This window comes from Filicampus tigris, chromosome 16, assembly GCF_054856515.1.
Source record: "Filicampus tigris isolate MCC_2025a chromosome 16, RoL_Ftig_1.0, whole genome shotgun sequence".
Taxonomy (NCBI): Eukaryota; Metazoa; Chordata; class Actinopteri; order Syngnathiformes; family Syngnathidae; genus Filicampus; species Filicampus tigris.
Genome location: NC_141232.1, coordinates 11,421,764 through 11,441,582, shown reverse-complemented (window position 1 = coordinate 11,441,582; position 19,819 = coordinate 11,421,764). Strand labels below are relative to the sequence as shown.

Below are 19,819 nucleotides of genomic sequence, written 5' to 3'. Positions count from 1 at the left end.
CGGGAGCCAATACACCTTGTTGCCCTAACCAACATTTTATCCTAAAAATTCGGGAGACAGGTTGTATTCGTTCCAAATATTACACACATATAATTAACACATTTCCAAAAGCCTTCAAGAGCTTTGTAAAATGGAATACAAAAGAGAATGTAGGAATGCGTAGTTCTCTATTTAGAACTGTCATTGTTACAGCGGCCTACCTCACAAAGACACTTTTTAGCCTGCTTTTTCCCAGAAAATTCTAGTTTGTGTGAGTATATGTATGTATATATATATACATACATACATATATATATAAGCGCCAGAGAGCTGATCAAAAAAACATACTAAAAATAATTTTCATTCTTATATAGAAAAATAATTAAGAAAATGAATCACATTTGTTGAAATTAGAACAGCCCCTTTACAGCTGCAGTACTGATATCGAAAGAAAATGGTTTGCTATCAGTAGTGGTACTGACAGCAGACAGTGGTGACCTCATCACTACCTTAGGAACATGGCTGCCGAGTGTGCCCACAGTCGTGTCGGCAATCGACGGGAAAAGCCGAAGTTCTCCGAAGAGTCAAGTGTCAGTCCAATAGGTAAACAAGGTCAGACTCTGCAGCACTCAGTCGACGAAAATTGAACGAACTAAGTTGTTTCCTGTGGCGTGTCACACGAAAGGTAGGTTATGTGTGTTTTGAAACCAAATTTGCATCGAAAACGTCCTATATATCAACCGTTTTGATAATGTAGCGTGCATAATGTGGAGGAACGGTGTATTTTATTGCACATTTGGTGCAGTCACCAGTCAGGTGTGTAATCTTGGTGCGTCACGGAGGGGAAAGCTGGATGGCTCATTGCTAGCGCATTAATAATCATTATACGTCTTTTTAATATGAACATTTATGAATTCGATTTTTAAAAGATTTCTCTAAAAGGTATATGAAATACGTATATCTATATATTTTTTTGTATTTTTTTCAGCATCGTCACATTACAAATCACACATTTGTGACATTCATCTGGAAGGACTCCCATCACAGACAGCAAGATGTTTGAATGTTTTCACTTTATGGTGGAACCCATCAAAAACATGACAATGAAAATAAAGGTAACTCATTTTCTCCACAAAGTGCACCAGTGTTTAATGTGTAAACTCGACTTGCTTTTGGTTCATGGTCACCTTGCTGCATGAGTCAGTTGACGTACCAGTATCCTTAAATCTTTCATTGGGCATTCAACCCTATTTGTTAAATTCTAATTGGGTGTCTAAAAATAACCCCTAAGCTATGATTGAAGCATAACAAAATACAATTACGTGTATATACTGTTAAGAAAATATAATTATGAGAATCATTACGATGATTCAAATCCTTTGTTTTGAATGCATGCACACCAGAAAGTGACATTTTTGCATTTCTAATTAACGTGGTATGGTGCATCCATTCAAATTTAAGTTGAATGCACTGCATGCAGTTGACGCTTAAAAAAAAAAAAAAAAAAAAAAGCGAGAGAAAAGGAGGGAAAGAGAGTTATTGCATCTCAGGAATGGTTGACGAGGTGAAACGTGGCACAAAACTTGGAGGGGATGGGTTTTGTTCTCTGCTGACAGGTAAACAGATAGTCACTATCCTCGATGTCTCCTTTCCAGTTTGACTTGAATGTAAGGCAGCAATTAGAACATCGTCACTAAAACAGCTCTTATTGGCACCTTAAGGTTGCTTAACTTGCTTTTTCTTTCATTAAATGATTTAACTTTCACCCGGATAAAACACAAACACAGTAGCTCTCAAAATACCCAGGTTTTATGTGGAGGGGTGTGTGTGTGGGATTTGACCCAAGTCTTAAAAAAAAATCCTCCAGTTTGCACGGTGGGATCTTGAGAAATGGATCCCAATACATATACAGTCATCACTTCTTCTATATCGACTTTTCAACACAAAATCTGTTACAGACAATTGTACTCGATTTCCCTTTCAGGCATCGAACGCCAAATCCAAGAAAAAGAAGAAGATGGACTACTTGGATGATGACCAGCTATTTGTTGTGGAACTGGCTAGAGACCTTGGCCGAGTGTGCCAGGTGCAATTAACAGTGCATACACCAGTCACATAATTATAGTTAACCTGTGACAGCATGTGTCAAAGGTATCAAAACAAATGAAATTAACATGCTACAGTGACTGTATGGCAATGTGTCCACTCCACTCACATATGCAGAAGTATCATCTAATTATGATGATTCACCAAGAGATCATAAATGGCTCTGTGATCAGTCCTGCTTTGTCTCTGCTTACCAAATTTCTACCTATAGTGGCCATGTGGCTGCATATTTATTTAACTGCAGAGAGTGTCTGTTTGGGTGAAGGCATTCATTTATCATGTTACATGTAATTACTGCTATGGATCATCTATTTGCAAAGTTTTATGTTTTCCAGGACTTGACTGACCAAATGAGACGGATTGATTAATTACTACAAATTCACTAATGAAATCAGATATTAAATGAAAGTAAAGGATAAGCATTTTTGGCGAACTGACCTTGCCAGATTGTGTGAGTTTGACTAACATGCTTCTCCGCTGTGCTCACTGAAGAGTTCATCAGTCCTGGAGCACATCTGGAACCAGGATGAGATCTGGCCAACCCCTCTTTGCTGGATCTTCATTGTCGAATGGGCTTCCATGTTAGAGAAAAAGGTAATAATCTGGGTAAATGGTCCTCCTATGGCGATATGAGATAAGGTCCTTAAGGGATGGTGGAGTAGTTCAGGGTTTTGCACAACTTCTACTCACAAAAACATGTGGGGTGACTTTTTGTCAGCAGAAGAGGCCCATGCAGACCGATGGCTGGCCAGAAACTGATTGTGACAAAAAGTGTCATCTGACTAACCGGCAGGACATGCACAAGGCCAAATTAGGCCTCCTCGAATGGATGAAAGACCTGAGAACTCAGCCTGAGGCAAGGATCTTTAACTGATTTTGTGCCTCCCAAAATTTCCATAGCAAAATAATTCCCCACATCCCCCCCAAAAACATTATTATTGATTGTTATGTAGCAAAGCGTTTGGCCTGGGGAAACAGTGGCAAACATCCTGGAGGACTTGAGGTCAGCTTGGCGTTGGGGCCGTGTGCCGAACCTTCTGAGTGCCATGGAGCTGGTTCTGTGGACTGTGATGCTGAAGGATTCAGATAAGGTCTGTTCATATTTGAACTGATATGTATTATAGCGAAGATTGAGCTTTCATTTTGTACCCGCAGGATGCCATACCGCAGCAGTGGTTGATGTGGAAGCAGAAAACAAAGATTGGTAAAAACAAAATATGATATATGTGTATTTAATATTTTGTTTTAAAAAATGATTTGTGATCATTTTCACGTCTTTTAATTTGCTTTTGTTTTCAGGTGCTATATCTTACATTCCTCAGCCAGGTCAGTGGCCTTCTGTTGATCATTATACCACCACTCAATTAGCTGATTGTCTCCAATGTTTAAAGGGGAAGTCAACCCCAAAATGTTCTTTACAGTAATATGTTCTATGCAGCCCCTGATTATTATTGCGTTTGTGGAATATGAGTTAAGCAGCAAAATCCACCTGTTTTTATCCATCTCAGGGGGCGGCCATTTTATCACTTGCTGTCGACTGAAAGTGACATCACAGTTGCTCAGGGCTCAGGTAAAAACCAATCATGGCTCAGCTTCAGAAAACAGGTGAGTCGTGATTGGTTGTTACCTGAGCAACTGTGATGTCACTTTCAGTCAAAACAAGCAAGTGACATAGTGGCCGCCTCCTGAGATGGATAAAAACTGGTGGATTTTGCTTCTTAACTCATATTCCACGAACACATTTGTAATCAGAATGTCATGTTTAGACTAGTGGGGATGCCTACAACATATTACTGTAAAGAAAATTTGGGGGTTGACTTCTTCTTTAAACACATTTAAGCACCACTTCATATGAATAAAATTGACTTTTTTTTCGGTGGCAGTATGGGACTGGATCACAGATGCTGCAGGTACAGTGTTAATTCTAACAGCGTTTATGTTATTATAAACCTTACATACCCTATCTTGTTGTTAATTCAAGAATTGTATGTTCTGTGTCAGTGGAAGTGACTCTGAACCAAGATACAGCAAATCCGGATCTTCTCATCTCGGGTGATGATAAGAGGATGCGTTGTGGCTTTGAGAGGAAAGATACTCCCAACTACCACGAGCGCTTCGATGGCTGGTGGTGCGCTGTTGGATCGGTAGGCTTTGAATCGGGCCGCCACTACTGGGAGGCAGAGGTGGGTGAGCGAGACTGGCGGCTGGGTGTGGCCAAGGAGTCCGCTCTTAGGAAAGGTTTCAAGTCCCTCAACACCGACACGGGTTATCTGACCCTGCGTCTGGAAAGGGGCACAGAGCTTAAGGCACTCACAGTGCCCTTCACTGCCCTGCCGCCAGGTCTCATCCCACGAAAAGTGGGTGTCTACCTTGACTACGATGGCGGCCAGCTGTCCTTCTATGACGTGGACAGACGTGTCCACATCTACACTTACAATGAGAGCTTCCAAGAGAAGCTCTTCCCACTGTTTGGCACAGTGGAGATCATTAATGATCTGGTGATAAGGACCCCTGAAGCCAATACTCAATGTCTCTGCGCCACATCCTGCCTGTGGGGTTGATTTCTTACCTTGCCAACTTTTCCTTCAACATCCAGTAGATATGCTATCAAGGAGTAAAAAGGTTACAAGGTTATGCAAATATACTAATCACTGGGAGGAATAAACGATCCTGCTGTTAGAGACCATTATTGTGCTTTCAAATAGCTTCAAGGTGTGACCACTCTCTATGCTGCTGCTACTTTCCTCGTTCCTACAATCAAATTAAAAACTGTGCTCACATATTTGGTGTTTGGAAGGAGAACTGTAGAATCTATGTTGTCATGTACTGTAACTGTAATCATTCACAGAATAAAGCAAATTCATGTTGATGGTACGGTGCTGTCTCTAGTTTAATTAAACGGATGTCACATTTGCTGTTTTGTAATTATAAGGATCATAATTGTTTGTGATGGAATGCCTATAGTGGCAAATGTAAAATATATGTGCAAAATAATAACATAATGTACAAATATAAATATTGAGAAACTGACCATCATGCTGTTTGGCAATGGCAACACATCATTGACAATTACGCAAACTAAATTCAACATGTACACTTACTACTTAACACTGACCAAGAGTGCCGAGTTGAACATGTTTTCCCCACAGTTAAACAATCACTTTGGAAGCCTAAAAATATATTTCTTATAATGAATTAAGTGATCATCTAGTTACACAGTAAATTGGTTACGATAGTCATGGACTTCCTTTCATTTGTTCATCATCACAAATTCAAATTCGTTAAATTTTGAAGACATTCACAATTTAATATAAAAGATAGCATAGCATTTACAGTATTTTTTGAATATATTCAAATATAGCCTGCAGTACTGCATTTGGAAAAAAAACTCGCATTGAAACTAATAATCGTATATTTTGTTTGGCTCATTACCTTTTTTGTTGCCACAAACATTTAAAAAATTATTAAGTCTGTTATCTAAATGATTTAATCGCGAAAATGATTCAAGTTAAGTAATTCACGGATTCGAAACAGTTACAAGAAGAGTATTTGGAGGCTCGGAGATGATGTCATCAATGTGCGACGCAGTCACCGAGTTCTAATGGCGGCGCAAGCGACGACAATAACTTTAAAACAAGCTTTAAATACCCATTTTGGGTTCGAGCACTTTAGATCTAAAGTGCAGGAAAATATTATCAAAGCAGTTATCCGAGGTAAGTAAAGAATCAAGTGCATTAACGAGTTTGCTGCTTTTCATTAATCTCTTTGCTCAACCTATAGCCCATGCAAAACAAAGGAAAATACACAGTTCCCAACTTTAGGTGTGACGATGGATATGAAGTCTTTCTGACAGGTTGTTGTTAGAAGGATTAAAGGTGTGTCTTTTTGTAGGTGGCAGAGATGTGTTTGTGTGCATGCCCACTGGGGCAGGAAAGTCCCTGTGTTATCAACTGCCTGCTGTACTGGCTGCAGGCATCACTCTAGTTATTTCCCCGCTAATTGCTCTTATTCAGGTCAGCCTGGTTTCATAATCCACTTTTAAATCCGCTATAATTATTTTCTACTCACCACTGTTTCTATATTTTTCTTCTAGGACCAAGTGGACCACTTGAGATCTTTGAACATCCCTGCTTGCTCCATCAACTCCAAGCTCGCAGCAGGCGAGCGCCGTATGATTCTTGCTGATTTGCAGAGTAAGAGCCCAAAGCTCAAGCTGCTCTACATCACACCAGAGATGGTAGCCTCTCCATCATTCCAGCCTTACCTGACTGACTTGTGCTCCCGGGGCCTGTTGTCCTACCTGGCAGTGGATGAGGCTCACTGTGTCTCCCAGTGGGGTCATGATTTCAGACCAGACTACCTCAAACTGGGTGAATTGCGTGCTCGCTTGCCAGGGGTTCCGTGTGTAGCGCTCACAGCGACAGCGCCTAAAAAGGTCCAAGAGGACATTGCTCAGTCCCTGAAGCTGCATCTGCCGCTGACTTTTACTACGCCAGTTTTTCGATGTAATTTGCATTATGATGTTATCTTCAGCGAGCTTCTTCCAAATCCCTTTGTCCACCTCCTTGCTTTCATTCACAAGGCACTTGCTCTTGGTGCCGGCTCTAATGGACAGGTTAGTACTGGTCGTTCAGAATGCATGAATACACGCATAGAACCAGTTCACACATACATAAGGCATGTACACCCAGGAGATAGGCAAGAGTGATCAGGTGCTGCTGAACAGTTTAGGGCTACAGTGCTTTGCTCAATGGCACTTTGGCTGTTCTAATTTAAATTTTTACACGAATCTGTGATGCAGCTTCAAAAAACCCTCAAGAATCAAACCAAGAACTGTTCACCCAAGCATCCTCACAGACACATAAACTTTAATTAGCCCCATGAGTTATTCCTAAATGTCCTTGGGTCTCTTGAAAGGTGCTAAGTAACGCTAAGCTAATAGTTGTTATTTCTAATACAATTATGTCTTCTGTTGTATGCTGCACATAATCTTGCTTTGATACAGATTTTTCATTACATAATAATCGTGGCCAAAATAATTATAATAACCAATATCTATATCATGTTTTTTTTTCTCTAAGGGGAAAACGGAGACGAGTATTTTAGAAAGTAAGGTATTCGGTCCTGCAGAATGCTGATTTATATGATGTTCTCGGACAGGGTTGTGGCATTGTCTACTGTCGGACCAGGGAAGGTTGTGAAACCGTAGCCCACCAGCTTACCAAGCTTGGTGTCCTGGCAAAACCATATCATGCTGGTAAGTCTTCCACTGTGCGATATATGGAGGGACTGGGAATTAAATAGAGAACACTTATTTTCATTTACGTGCAGGTCTGAAGACAGGAGATCGCACAGAGGCCCAGACTGACTGGATGCAGGGAAAAGTTACTGTTATTGCAGCCACCATCAGTTTTGGTATGGGTGTAGACAAGGCTAATGTAAGGTAAAGCACTAACTCTCTTGGTTGTGTGTTTTTTTGTTAAATCTACTTTATAGCTTCAGGGTCTTTATAATACTACCACAGATTTGTCGCCCATTGGAACCTTGCAAAATCCATGGCCAGCTACTACCAAGAATCTGGGCGAGCAGGGAGAGATGGACTGCCGTCCCTATGTCGCATTTACTACTCCCGCAAAGATAAAGACCAAATTATGTTCCTCATCAATCAGGAGGTTGCACGTAAAAGGGTCAGTATAGCAGCAACTACTGCAGCAGTAAAAAAAGAAAAAAAGCAGAGCTTCTGTTGATTTCACCATAAGTTCACCATCATTTAAAAGGTGTGACTTTTGACTGCAGGAAAAACGAAACTATGCAAAGGAATCGGACAACGCAGCCATTACAGACTTTGACGCCATGGTGCGTTTTTGTGAGCAGGAAAGGTAAGTGATGATGTCACGCATGATAAGCATTGACTTTATTGGCTTATACTAGTATATTCAATCAAATATCTTTGGCAAATAGCTACCACTTTGCTTAATACATGAGCACATTAGCATGTTTAGTGCTGCATAAGCAAGGTCTAGTAGGAAATGAACTGGCTTCATTTCCTTTTATGTACAGCAGAGGGCAGACTTGACCACTTAATGAGCAAAACCTTTTGGTTTTTGGATGCTCTCCAACAGCCAAGTACAGCTCATTACAATAAAGTTAAGAGAGGCAGTGAAAAACATTTTGTGTACTGAAATATAAAGAAAACGCGTGTACACCTAAATCATCATGTTGATTTGCTTTTTGGGTGACATGTTTAATTATGGTTTGATTGTGTATTGTCCTCCAGCCAGGAGCGATGTTGTTGTGCATGGCTGATTCAAAGAATGTTGATTGTCCTGATAGTCAGCTTCAGAAGGTGTGTTAGGCAGTGAGTCAGGGCATCATTGTGTCAGTTGCTTTAGAGAGTTGCTCCTCTCGCTATCTGGACACACCCGGCCTGACCTAATTTGCATCGATCACACTCCCATCACAGGACGTCTCTATGAGACTTGGCAGTCTTGGCGCAAACCTGTTTTTAAGTTGACGAGTGGTTTAAATGAACTTAACGAGGAGAGGTGGTGTACAAAATGGATGGGTGTAGTTTTAGATGTTTGTCCGCTCCTTTTTGGCCTTGTGGCAACAGCAGCAGCAGCAGTCAGTCGCGCAGATCAGGACGGCCATGGCAACAACAACCACTGCAGGAGCAAATAAACAATCAACTTGACCAGAATCCAGATTCTTATTCACACCAGAGAGCGGAGACTCACAGATGAATATTAAGAGGATGAAGAAACCCCCGAGCTCGACTGGGTTGGCATCCGGCAAACTCTGCAGCTTGGCCCAAATCCTGCTTAGAAGATTCGCTGCTTGGTCTTTAGGGTCCATTCTAATGAGGCAACAATAAGCAAAGCATACATTGTTGGAATACTTCAGAATAGTTTGCACAGAATCCAGTTTGTTTACTTTCCTTCTCTGTCATCATTGTGTTTTGTTTTTTTTTGATAAAGGGAAAGTGGGAGGTGTGTTATGAGAGAGCAAAACAGGGTATTAACTTGTCTGGTAGAGGGGTAAAGGAAAGGAAAATACTAAAAGAAATCATCTAAAAAATTAAACAGTGAAAGTCAGAGAAACTCATGAACCGTGCCCGGAATGACAATAGCTTAATATTATGTTCCACAATTTTTTGAGGCAACCATTGCAATCAAACTTCCAAAAACAGGCCACTTCAGAATGAGTGTTTTTAGCTTTGTGTTTTGGGTCATTATCCTGTTGAGACATGCGACTGTGACCAATCTTTATGACACTGGGCAGCACATTTCTCTGTAGAGAAATGTTGATAGTCTTGATATTCCATTGTACCCTGCACAGATTCAAGTCCCCCCTTGTGACAGATGTAGCAATGCAGCCCCGGAAGATAACAGCCCCTTCCTTGTTTGACAGTTGTCAGTGTCATTTTCTGGGTATGCTTCATTTTTGTGTGCGTGAACATAGAGATGATGTGTCTTCTGACATTCTCCCAGAAGCTTTGTGGCTTTATGGTTTTATTATTTCATTTCTCTGGATTTCACATTGTAACCCCCACAGTAGCCACCGTTGTTGCATAATAAAAAATAAGATGACAACGTCTGAGTGTAGATGTGGCCAGGCATCTTGAGTAGGGTTAATTGCCAACACAACAGAGTAAAGACACTAGCTGGAATAAACACATGGGTAATTTGGAATAAAGACCGACCATTTCGAACTCATAAAGGTTATTATGTTGGAGACCTTAATGACATAAAAGGGGGCTTTTGTAGGGTCATTATATCGGAGGCCGAATGTCATTATGCGGCTGCCATGGTACCAAAAATAGACACCAGTGGGATTCAGGTACAAGTCCACATTACAGTCTCCACCAGGGGAAAAAGCAATCTTACACCTACGTTTGCACCGTAGGTCGGATTTTTTTTTTTTAATCCGACTTTTTTGTGCAATTTTTCATATTACATTAGAAATGCGACCTCGGTCTGAACTTGTGCGTCGCCAAAGTGACTCGTATGCTCAGAAGAAAAGACGACGTCACTCACGACGTAGCATTTACGGTAGTAAAGTGGTCCAGCGTGTCGTGGCATTTCTACAGTGTAGGAGGTAGAAATACTTGTATTTGTGGGAAGTGATGAGACGAGGCTTTTCGAGCTCATTTCTTAGTGACGTCACTAAAGGTGACGGCACGTCATAACCGCCCGTAAAAAAATGAACCGATCTGAACCGTGGCTGAATTACTACTATCACCATAAATGTCCACTTTATGATCCATGTTTCAGGTGGGATTAAATCAAAGTCAAATATAAAGTCAACACTGTTACTCAAAACAACTTTGCGGATTCGATCCCCTGCTGACAGCAGTTTCCCTCTGCCCACGCGGAGCGCATGTTGGGCTCCGGGTGACGTCATGTCGGATATATGCGACCTGGCGGTTTAGACTGCGGTTGCATTGCAGTAAGTCCGATACGTATTGGACCACAGTGACCCAGGTCGCATTTGAAAAAATCGGAATTGAGCCGTTCAGACTGTCATAAAACAAAACAAAACAAAACAAAAAAATCTGATACAGGTCGCATATGGGCAAAACAATCTGATCTGGGTCGCACTAGCCTGCGATGTGAACATAGCCGTCATAGCCGAGCGACTGTTTACAAGTTTGAAAACATCTGTGACATCTAGGGACACCATCACTTTGGTCCAGGCCATCTTCGTCTGTTTGTTTATTTACTTTTAAATCTGTTGAACCGCAATTCAAAAGCAATGTCTGATTTGTTAATTTTTAAAACTTTATTATTACTATTTTTTTTCCTTTTTGCTATTAGCATTTTTCTTTTATTAACAAAGGGGTACCAACAATTTTGTGCACGTGTGTTAAAGCCCACTTTTTACTATTTGCAGTTTGCACTATAATGCCAGAAACACACACCCGTGCTTGTTTTTGTTTCCACACACTCACCAAATCCAGACTGACTCTCAATACAGTATGTAAAACTCGGTTCTGAGCAGACATGTTGACGGCATGGCATTTCTCCCTGAAGGTCTTACTCTTACCTGGATGTCTGTTTTGTTTTTGTTTCTGGAACAAGAAGTTCATCCTCCAGAGTTCCTCAGACGCAGCATAAGATTAGCTCTCATATTGAGATTAGGAGATATAATTCTTCAGGCACAGATGGTAATCTGCAAAGAAAATGACACAGAACACACAACCAATGTGCTGCTTTTCTTCATCTTTGACTTTGCCTTTAGTTTTAGCTGCCAGTGAGTATCATACTACTTACTGCCGTTTGTTTTCTTCCAAAGATGTTTTTCAGTCTAAGATGAGAGTAGCAACGAGTGTTTTTGTCTGCTTCCCTCTTTCCCCACCTCTTTTGTGGAAGCTCTTTCTCTGTCTTCTCATGGCTGTGTTAGCAGCGTGCCCCTTTCCTGCAAGGTAGTCTGCATGTTGTAAAGTGGCTCCCAGCGCCGCCTTTGTTTTGCGTGCATGTGTGTGCGCTTGTGTGAAGTCAGACTGTTATGTAATACAGGCCCTAACTGAGACTTGCTGCGTGTTTTTCCTTATTAAAAATATAGCAATTGTAGGTGGAAAACATGAAGAAAGACAGCGTGCACTTTCTATTAGTACATATTTATTGAAGATGTACTTAAACTGGCAACATGGCCTCATTAAATTTTGATTGAAGTTCTGACTTTTTTTTTTTTTTGTGGTTGAAGCTGTCACTAACTTCCCCACTAGGTAGCGCAACTCCACTCCATAGCAGTATGGACGTAGAGCTAAACTTCCCATTGCCAGTTGTTTGGTCCACAGGCAAATGTCACTCCCACATTACAATGGAATGTTGAGTGGAATGAGAAAGAAAACAAAGGAGGCATTTAAAAAAAAAAAAATGTGGTTGACGGCAACAGACAGAATCATTTACGCTGTTTATGTTTCAAATTTACCGATCTCAACACACAGCACTGTACTGTGCCATGTTGAATTTTTCTACTTTGTGTAAGTCAGTGATGAATTATGCAGCGTTGTGTTGACATAATGTCCCATCGTGACTATTACACCCTGCAATGGAAAGCTTGGTCTGGGTCTACCGAACCAAAGTGCAATGGCATATAGAAATAAAATGTACTGCTTGTTGGGGAATTGCTATGTGTCCAAGTTTGAAACAGAATCAATGATCATATGTGTACAACTGATGCACTAAATAACGCCAGGTAGATACTGTAGATGCTTCTAAGTTCTCAAACAAGGATCAGGACTATGACTATATTGACTTTGCAATATGTTGCCTGTCTTCCCTTTAGTTGCCGCCATGCCACCATTTCCAAGTTTTTCGGGGACCAGCCACCAAACTGCGCAGGTGCTTGCGACTGTTGTTCCAACCCGAAAGTTGTGCGAGCCCAGCTGGAGGCGGTTTGCAACACCAGCATTGCAGCTCACAAAGAGCCGAAGCAGCCATTTGGTTTCGATCAGGAGCTTTATGGCGGAGGAAAGAGGGGCTACGGCTTTGAGAGGCAAGTTCACCTTTGTGACATTGATTTGCCACATTTGCACGGTACGATTTGGTGACATCTCGCACCTCATAGGTATGACGAAGTAGGGGAAACCTTTGGTGACGATGAAGCTAAGAGGAAAAAGGAATTCTCTGATCTCTTCAAGAAGCAGATGAGCTTAAGGAAGGTATTTATAATCATGCACACGTAAACTTGCCCCCTCCTGAAATGCACTGTGTGCGCAGCGTATGTTTTTCTTCTTAACATATGTTCAGCAGCTGTTGGCATCTTGGTCTCCCTTAACTAAGGCCAGCTGTGGTATACAGAGGAAAAAAAAAACAATCTTCAGCAACTTGAGCTGGTCCGGATAGTTTGCAACTCTGTAGTTGCCCCTCAGCCCGATCAGCAGGCGAAACATTTCCAGACAGTTGCTTCACGTTTGCAGATTGGTATCATCTGTCATTTGCTGTCAATTAATACTAAAAAGCACAAATGAACACAATATTACTTTCAACATCAAGACAAATTACAGTGAAGCATGTCAGTCCTTTATTTTTTATTTATTTTTATTATACGCAAAGAAATTACCCACATTCCGCTTGCTGAGTCGGCAAACTTTGAAGGGTTGAAACACAAAATGATGGAAGGATTCTAAGTGAGGATTATTTAACTTTGATTCTTCACATACATTGTCTTTGGCGACGGCAGACGTTTGGAATAGTAAAACATTCAAATTGATTTTTCTGTTGGATTATCACCTTAAATGCATTTGTTTACCAATCGATGTGACTCAATCATCTTTGTATTTAATGTGCATTCATCTCATTCTGTTTTACTTTTAGGGACTTGACAGTGAGAAGGATGACTTTATTCCTCCAGGTAAAAATTTGAGTATTTATTAATAATAATGATAGTTTATTGTTATTATTATTGAGAGGACTCTTCAGGCTCAATTGTTCCGTTCTGGTAATCATGCTGTAGATGCTGACTGCCCACTGAAAGAGGCGAGCAGTCAGCGGATCCCCAACCTCCCCGTAAAGGTACTGCACAAACACATTCCTCACAGCTATGGCATTAATTAGCACAGTTCCTGGAATTGAGTGACTCATGTGTTGGAAGTTGTGAAAAGAGTCTGCGTAACCTTGGAGATGTTAATTGTAAAGGCTGTTACAAATGCAGCCAACTAGAAATCCGACTGTATTTTAGTCTTCAACTTCTTCTGGTGCATGTTACTCTTAGGTTAACTGAACACTCTAAATTCCCCATGGGCAGGAAAGCGAGTGTGAATGAGGTGTCTTAAATGTGCCCGGCGTCTTGGCGACGACCACTCCAAAGTTGACCCCGCCCCTTCACCACTGACCCAATGAGGACAAATGATGTAGAAAATGGAAGGAAGGAAGTAAAAATAATTTGCTCAGCATATACTGAATCTGGTGTGGCCTCGCCTTACTTGCCACAGTGCTTTGTTTATCTATATGTGACAGCCCTGTGATTGACTACCAAACAGTTGAGTGACCCACCACTGTCACCCAAACCATATCTAATCCAGGAAGCTGGAGCCGACATCTTTTGTTGTTGTTGTTGTTGTTGTTGTTACTGCTCAGCATTCTGTTCAAGGACAGCATTCAAGGATTTAAATTGTGTTTCAGTCCAGAGAGCACTGCCTGACACTCCTGCAAGAAGCATTGTATGGTCACCAGGGGGCAGACGACTCATTCCGGTAAATATATAGACAAAGACATTTTGGTTAAATTTAGACTTAGGTTAGATTTCAGTTGGCTGGGAACCTTTCTTCTAGTACTTTCTGTTTGGGTTCATTTAGTGACTGACGAGGTCAGACATAATTGAAGGGATAGAACTGTTTGGAAATGCTCAGTCAATTAAAGGCACAGGCCACCTGGGCAACTGGTAAGAAATGTTTGGCTCTTTTGTCTAGCATTTTATGTTAAAATTTTTTGCGTGTGTGTGTGTGTGCATACTGTATAATAGTAATTTGTGTTGTTTGTACCATTTTTATTGGTTGATAACCTGCTTAAAGTGCAAAATGAAATTGCAGTAAATGATCCACAAGTTGTCATGCACCAGTTGTACTGTTCCCATTCGGAGGGGAAAATATCAGTTATCAACCACGTGTAGTTAAACAATTTTTCTAAAGTATGTTTTTTTTAATTCCAGTGTATTGTGCCTCTTCCCACTGCAGTGATCCCCGGTCCTTAGCTGTGGATATTGAACTTGAGGTGTTCAAAAGAAGCAAGTCTTCCAACTTGTACAAAGCGGCAATATTAAAGAAGGTTCTGCCCGACCCTGCATTACTATGTTGCTGAGTAAAACAAGGCTTGTACCAGGATTCATGACTTCCATTTTGACTGACTGTCATTTTGTTACCAAGGTGTCCGAGTTGAAGAAAGCACCTGCTGTAAGAGAGGAGGAGAAGAGCCTCATTGGTAGCGAAACCATGCTAAAACATGAAGAGCAAACATCCCCCTCTACTTCCTTTTCTGAGGATCTGCATGGGTTCAAATCTGCATCTGAAGTCTACTCAGTGAGTTGGCGCAGCTCACATACGTACTAAATATTATAACCAAGTTTCCACCAGGTGCTATAATTTGCTTTGGCTGCCCATGGTGCTGTTAGGAATGGGAAACTCGCATCAGGGCGTAGCTGGCTAGTCACATGCCAATGAATTTGACAAAGACAAATAGCACTCAGTGCTTTTTTTTTCCCCTCTTGACTGTCCATTCTGTGGGAAACATTTTGGACTCACCAGTCTCAGAGGATGTTCATTGAGTTGTTTAATTTTGTAGAAAAAAGCAGATCACAGACATGACATAAAGGTGCCTTCTTGTGCCCTGTGATGACGGATTTGATTGACAGCCACTCTAAATAGGTTAATAATTTACTATATTAACTGTTTAAACTGTAACTATATTGTAAACTATGATCCAAAAAGATTGTTGACACCAATATATTTTTAAACAACATAGAGATGCCACAAGATGGCGCCAAAGCCACATTTTATGAGACGTGGCTTTGCAGGGTTGGATGTGGATGCTGAAGTCGTAAAAGGCATTGAATCCATCCATGAATATGAAAATAAGGCCTGAATTGGTCTTAAAATGTCTCAAATCAGTCTTTCAAAAGTCTTCAATGTTAACAAATAAATAGGATTTCATGACTGTAAATACAGTCGACTCCCACATACTCGCGGTTTGACACCTGTGGATCCACCTCATTTTCTTGTGCAAAGAACTGTCAGTAAATTTGTGACGAATAACAGCAAATGTGAGGGGGTTCCAAATATTCATATTTTGTTACTCATCATTCCTCCAGATGAAACGGAAGAGAGTTGGAGCAGGCCAGAGGGGCTCGTCCAACCCCCTCCTGGCTGTAAAAGAGCTGCTGAGCGGCTCCATGGTGGATAGCACGTCCTGTCAGGGAACACCAAGTGGCATGATTCTACCGGCTCCACTAAACAAATGGTCAGATGAGCCTTTGCCTGTGACATCATCCATCCGAGCGAGAGCTAACGCCGCTGCCTCCTCCGGCACCTTCAGCAACGCGACAGAGAGAGGCAGAACCTGGAGCAAGAAGCAGCAGAAGCTGGAGGAAGCTGCAAGAAGTTCTCACTGCATTTCGCACTATTTTGGCAAGTCACAAACAATGAAGGAAAGCCAAGCACCGGAGACTAGCATCGTGATTTCAGATGACGAGATAGACCGGGAGCAGCACTCGCCTGTCAGTCTGGAGGCAGACCGGGAGCAGCACTCACCTGTCAGGCTGGAGTCTGAAAGTGCTGCTATGGAGCCAGTTATTCAGGATGCGATGCCAGCACAGACCAGACTGGGGGTCAAAGTGATAGATGAAGACGATGATGAAGGAGTGACGGTTCAGCAAACGTCGGAACTGAATCCACAGTCTACCAGGGAGTAAGACCACTAGTTTGTTGATGAGTAACTAATTGTCATCTACAATGTGGTATATAATTGAATAGGGTTGAGCAATTCACTTTTATTTCATTAATAAATTCAAATCGACATTGTAATGTCAGTTTCAGAAAACAGGTCAGCTGTCATTGGTCGCTACCTGAGCCCTGAGCAACTGTGATGTCATTTTCAGTTGACAGAAGTGACAAAATGGCCGCCCCCTGAGATGGCTAAAGAACATATCATTGCAAAGATTTTGGGGGTGTTGACTTCCTCCTTAACATGTTTTTCTGGCAATATAAGCCAATTTTTTGCAGCACTCCAATTTGATTTTGTAGATGACAAAAACATTAGCAGATGTCTGCACCTTCTCCACTTGTACTAATTGCATTTCATTTTTCAGAGACCGCACAACAGAAGACCACAATGCAGCTGTGACACATGAGGTACGACCCCATCAGGGTTTAGATGCGTGTCCCCCCCTCTGACTAACCACACTTTCCCAAGCAGGCGTGCGCTCACGAAGCCGTACAAGAGCAGCCTCCCCCGGCAAAACGAGGCCGCCTGGTGGACAAGAGCGACAGCGGAGGCACTTTAGGCCCCGCCGTGCGCACGAGGAAGGAGCCAGCGGCGGCTGTGACGCTGAAAGAGGCGGCAGACGTGGTGGTTCGCTACCTGGACCCTTTTTACACTCGGGGGAAGTTTGCCAGCAAGGTGCCCGATGAGCAAGTCTCAAACTAGTCTCCAATTCCCCAAGGGGAGCTTGCACAAACTCAATCATGTTTTTGTTTTTTTGTCGGTAGGACCTGTTCAAGTCCTTCGCTCGCTATTTGTCTCACCTTATCGCAGAGGGGGGGACTGTTAGAAAGGGACAAGGTAAGACGATTACAGGAGGTCCTTCGTTTACGTATGTTTCCTGACATATGACCTTTCAAAGTTACAACCACTGTACTAGCTGTTTTTTGTTTTAGATTTGACCTACATATTAATTTTACAAATATGACTTTGACTTTGAGCCGGATGTGCTAATCATGTATCCACCCTGCTCCCTAAAAACAATTTTTGCCACATTTTTGCATCAGTTCAATGGATATTTTGCCACTCCTTGTGGTGTGTGCACATTGGCCACCTGGGGGCAGTATAATACAAACATGGTGTTACAGGTAGTGTTTATGAAGGGTTACATGGAGAAATATTAAAGAGACGGTGGGGCCGGGATGGCCATGTTTTCACTAACAAGTTCATTTTATCTATTTTTTAATCAGGAAAATGGAAAGAGTTGTCATTTTCTATTTTATCAATACATTTGGGAGAAATTAGGAAATAAGTGACTCCATGAATAACACCTTGTTAATGAGGAGAATGGCCGCGCCCCCTACCGTTCTATCCTTGTTCGGTCGGAGTCACCGGAGGAACTGATTACAAACTCTCCATTGGAAATCATTGTACTTTCATTGCTTATAACGTCCAAAAACGGTGATCAATGGGCACCAAAATTTATGTGGACATCCTTACTAATGACACTTCAACATATCAAAAGGATTAACCTCTCCGTGGCTGATTTATATGAGAATGAGGAAATGTGGAAGTGAGCAGAGCTGCATAGATTCATGCTGGGACGAGCACACACTGCTTCTTCGCTATAAAAAAAACAAACAAAAAAAACACTGCTTCTTTGCTGATCACAGTTAGGACGGGCGAGGCATTTAACACCAGTCAAGATACTTACAAAGACTAAAGTGGGAATGAGTGGATGTGCACATTTATTTGGATGCGGAATGGCCACAGTTTTTCAACTGGCAACACGCCGTCCAATGAAGCGAAACAGTACGTTCCAATTCGGCCATACTCGGCTGTGCAGTCAGCCTTCTCGCTGGAACTTTTTGTTTGCTGAACATTGACGCTTGTTCGATGAGGTCTCACCTCACTCTCACACCGCTTCACTCACGCCGAAGCTGGCGGCTGCAAGCGGTGTCGGACGCATGTGACTGCTTGGGAGGCAACCCCGCGACATGAAGACATAGGCTCATGATCACCTCCACACGCTGCGCGGACAGGAAGGAGCTAATGTTGTTGTGCTAACACCTTTTATTTTAACAGCCTGAAGCTAGTTGTTGCTATTAGCTGTACTGCATCATAATAGTTATAGACCACAGCAATTTTTTACTTTTGTACAAATTATGTGCTTTTTTTTTTTCTTTTCTTACTTACAATTGCTTTTGCTTTCTCTCACTTGTCTCTGTTGGCCCTCAGTGAAAGCAGAAGCCAAAGCACTCATCAGGCAGTTCTTCTGCGAGGTCAAACGCTGCGAGAGTGAGGCGGATTGGAAAGACCTTAAAAGACTGGACTCCTGTAGCACAGCCAATCAGCAATGACCATGAGGAAATGAATAATTTGGGGGATTTCTTTGTTAGTGCCTTGTTTTGGTCATATGGGCTCAGGCTACTCGAAACGCACTCGCTGACTAGGTTCCGCTTCAATTGCTCGAGCATTAAAACTTTTGATCCTCTGCTCTTAAACCCCTTATGGACAAATGGAAAGATATGAATAACAATGTTCTTGTTTTGGCGCAAAGTGTCTGATATTTTGCTGTATTAAGACTGTTGAAAACCATTTCAATGATTTTGCTCGCGTTAACAGTTCATCCAAAGAAAGAAATGTTCTTTTTATTCTTTTCTTTTTTTATATACCGGTGTATATATATTTGTAAAGATTTTCATTAGTAATGTTTTACGAGTGAACCATAAGAGGCCTGTGGAGATAAGCCAAAGAATATCCCCACCTCAGAGATCCTCAGTGTTTACCTGTTTAAGTAGTACACAAGCAATTCAGCATTCCAAGTGGTTATCATACGAACAGCAAGGGACCCCGTTGCAATTTTTATTTTGCCATCCACATGGATGCCAACATAATGTAGGGTACACTACAATGTGAAATAGTCCGTGCTGGAGGTTAGGTTAAAGGGGTCTTTGATGAAGGAGGCGACCACCTTGTGTGCTCTGTGGTTGTGGATGCTCAGAGATAGTAATGCACGTCACAAGACACGATCCGTGATGATTAATAAAGTGGAATGTCTTCAGCTGGGCCGTACATATTGACATTGATCCTGTGTGTCTTTACTTTGGGAGATTAGTGCGGAGGGCTCTAATGTTTGCGCTGTCATGTAAGGGTGACGTCACCTCCAGTTGTGGTGCGTTCAAATGCTCCTCGTAAAAGCTGGTTGGATGTGATAAACTATCAGCTGATAAACTATCAGCCATCTTGTTAGATCCTTTTTAACGTGTTGAACGCGCGTATTATGTAAAATAATTTATTTGTATTATTTTAGTATT

The 19,819-nt window shown here is 41.7% G+C and overlaps 2 protein-coding genes and 1 long non-coding RNA gene across 4 annotated transcripts; 2 read left to right on the top strand and 1 right to left on the bottom strand.

Annotated features, from left to right (window-relative positions):
• The first annotated feature begins 491 nt into the window (after positions 1–491).
• On the top strand, positions 492–4,959 carry LOC147134716 (uncharacterized). 2 transcript variants are annotated; one of them, XM_086056742.1, is made up of 10 exons: positions 492–664; positions 968–1,094; positions 1,964–2,065; positions 2,578–2,679; positions 2,804–2,941; positions 3,039–3,176; positions 3,241–3,289; positions 3,385–3,411; positions 3,969–3,995; positions 4,087–4,959. In XM_086056742.1, exons 2-10 carry the CDS (start codon positions 1,035–1,037, stop codon positions 4,644–4,646), a joined length of 1,203 nt encoding a protein of 400 aa, XP_085912868.1. In that variant the 5' UTR covers positions 492–664; positions 968–1,034; the 3' UTR covers positions 4,647–4,959. The 2 variants fall into 2 exon arrangements, with proteins under 2 accessions (XP_085912868.1, XP_085912869.1); XM_086056743.1 differs by having other exon boundaries at positions 497–664; positions 2,807–2,941.
• A 673-nt stretch (positions 4,960–5,632) lies between these two features.
• recql5 (RecQ helicase-like 5) lies at positions 5,633–19,591 on the top strand. Its single transcript, XM_086056474.1, has 19 exons — positions 5,633–5,798; positions 5,977–6,098; positions 6,179–6,700; positions 7,246–7,342; positions 7,417–7,528; positions 7,610–7,772; positions 7,882–7,964; positions 12,376–12,585; positions 12,658–12,751; positions 13,407–13,443; positions 13,546–13,604; positions 14,214–14,284; positions 14,765–14,855; positions 14,954–15,106; positions 15,895–16,490; positions 16,891–16,933; positions 16,998–17,201; positions 17,291–17,363; positions 18,741–19,591. Exons 1-19 carry the CDS (start codon positions 5,687–5,689, stop codon positions 18,860–18,862), a joined length of 2,964 nt encoding a protein of 987 aa, XP_085912600.1. The 5' UTR covers positions 5,633–5,686; the 3' UTR covers positions 18,863–19,591.
• Positions 7,983–11,556, bottom strand: LOC147134715 (uncharacterized). Its single transcript, XR_015090205.1, has 4 exons — positions 11,358–11,556; positions 11,131–11,256; positions 8,823–8,941; positions 7,983–8,750 (listed from the first exon to the last, which is right to left on the bottom strand). It is a non-coding gene; the product is annotated as an uncharacterized LOC147134715 (long non-coding RNA).
• Positions 19,592–19,819: the final 228 nt, after the last annotated feature.

Coding starts and splice junctions, on each gene's coding strand:
- LOC147134716 (XM_086056742.1), top strand. CDS start 1,035: ATGTTTGAATGTTTTCACTTTATGGTGGAACCCATCAAAAACATGACA. Junction 1,095..1,963: donor ACATGACAATGAAAATAAAG/GTAACTCATTTT, acceptor TTTCCCTTTCAG/GCATCGAACGCCAAATCCAA. Junction 3,996..4,086: donor CTGGATCACAGATGCTGCAG/GTACAGTGTTAA, acceptor GTTCTGTGTCAG/TGGAAGTGACTCTGAACCAA.
- recql5 (XM_086056474.1), top strand. CDS start 5,687: ATGGCGGCGCAAGCGACGACAATAACTTTAAAACAAGCTTTAAATACC. Junction 7,343..7,416: donor GGCAAAACCATATCATGCTG/GTAAGTCTTCCA, acceptor ATTTACGTGCAG/GTCTGAAGACAGGAGATCGC. Junction 13,444..13,545: donor GGATGACTTTATTCCTCCAG/GTAAAAATTTGA, acceptor ATCATGCTGTAG/ATGCTGACTGCCCACTGAAA.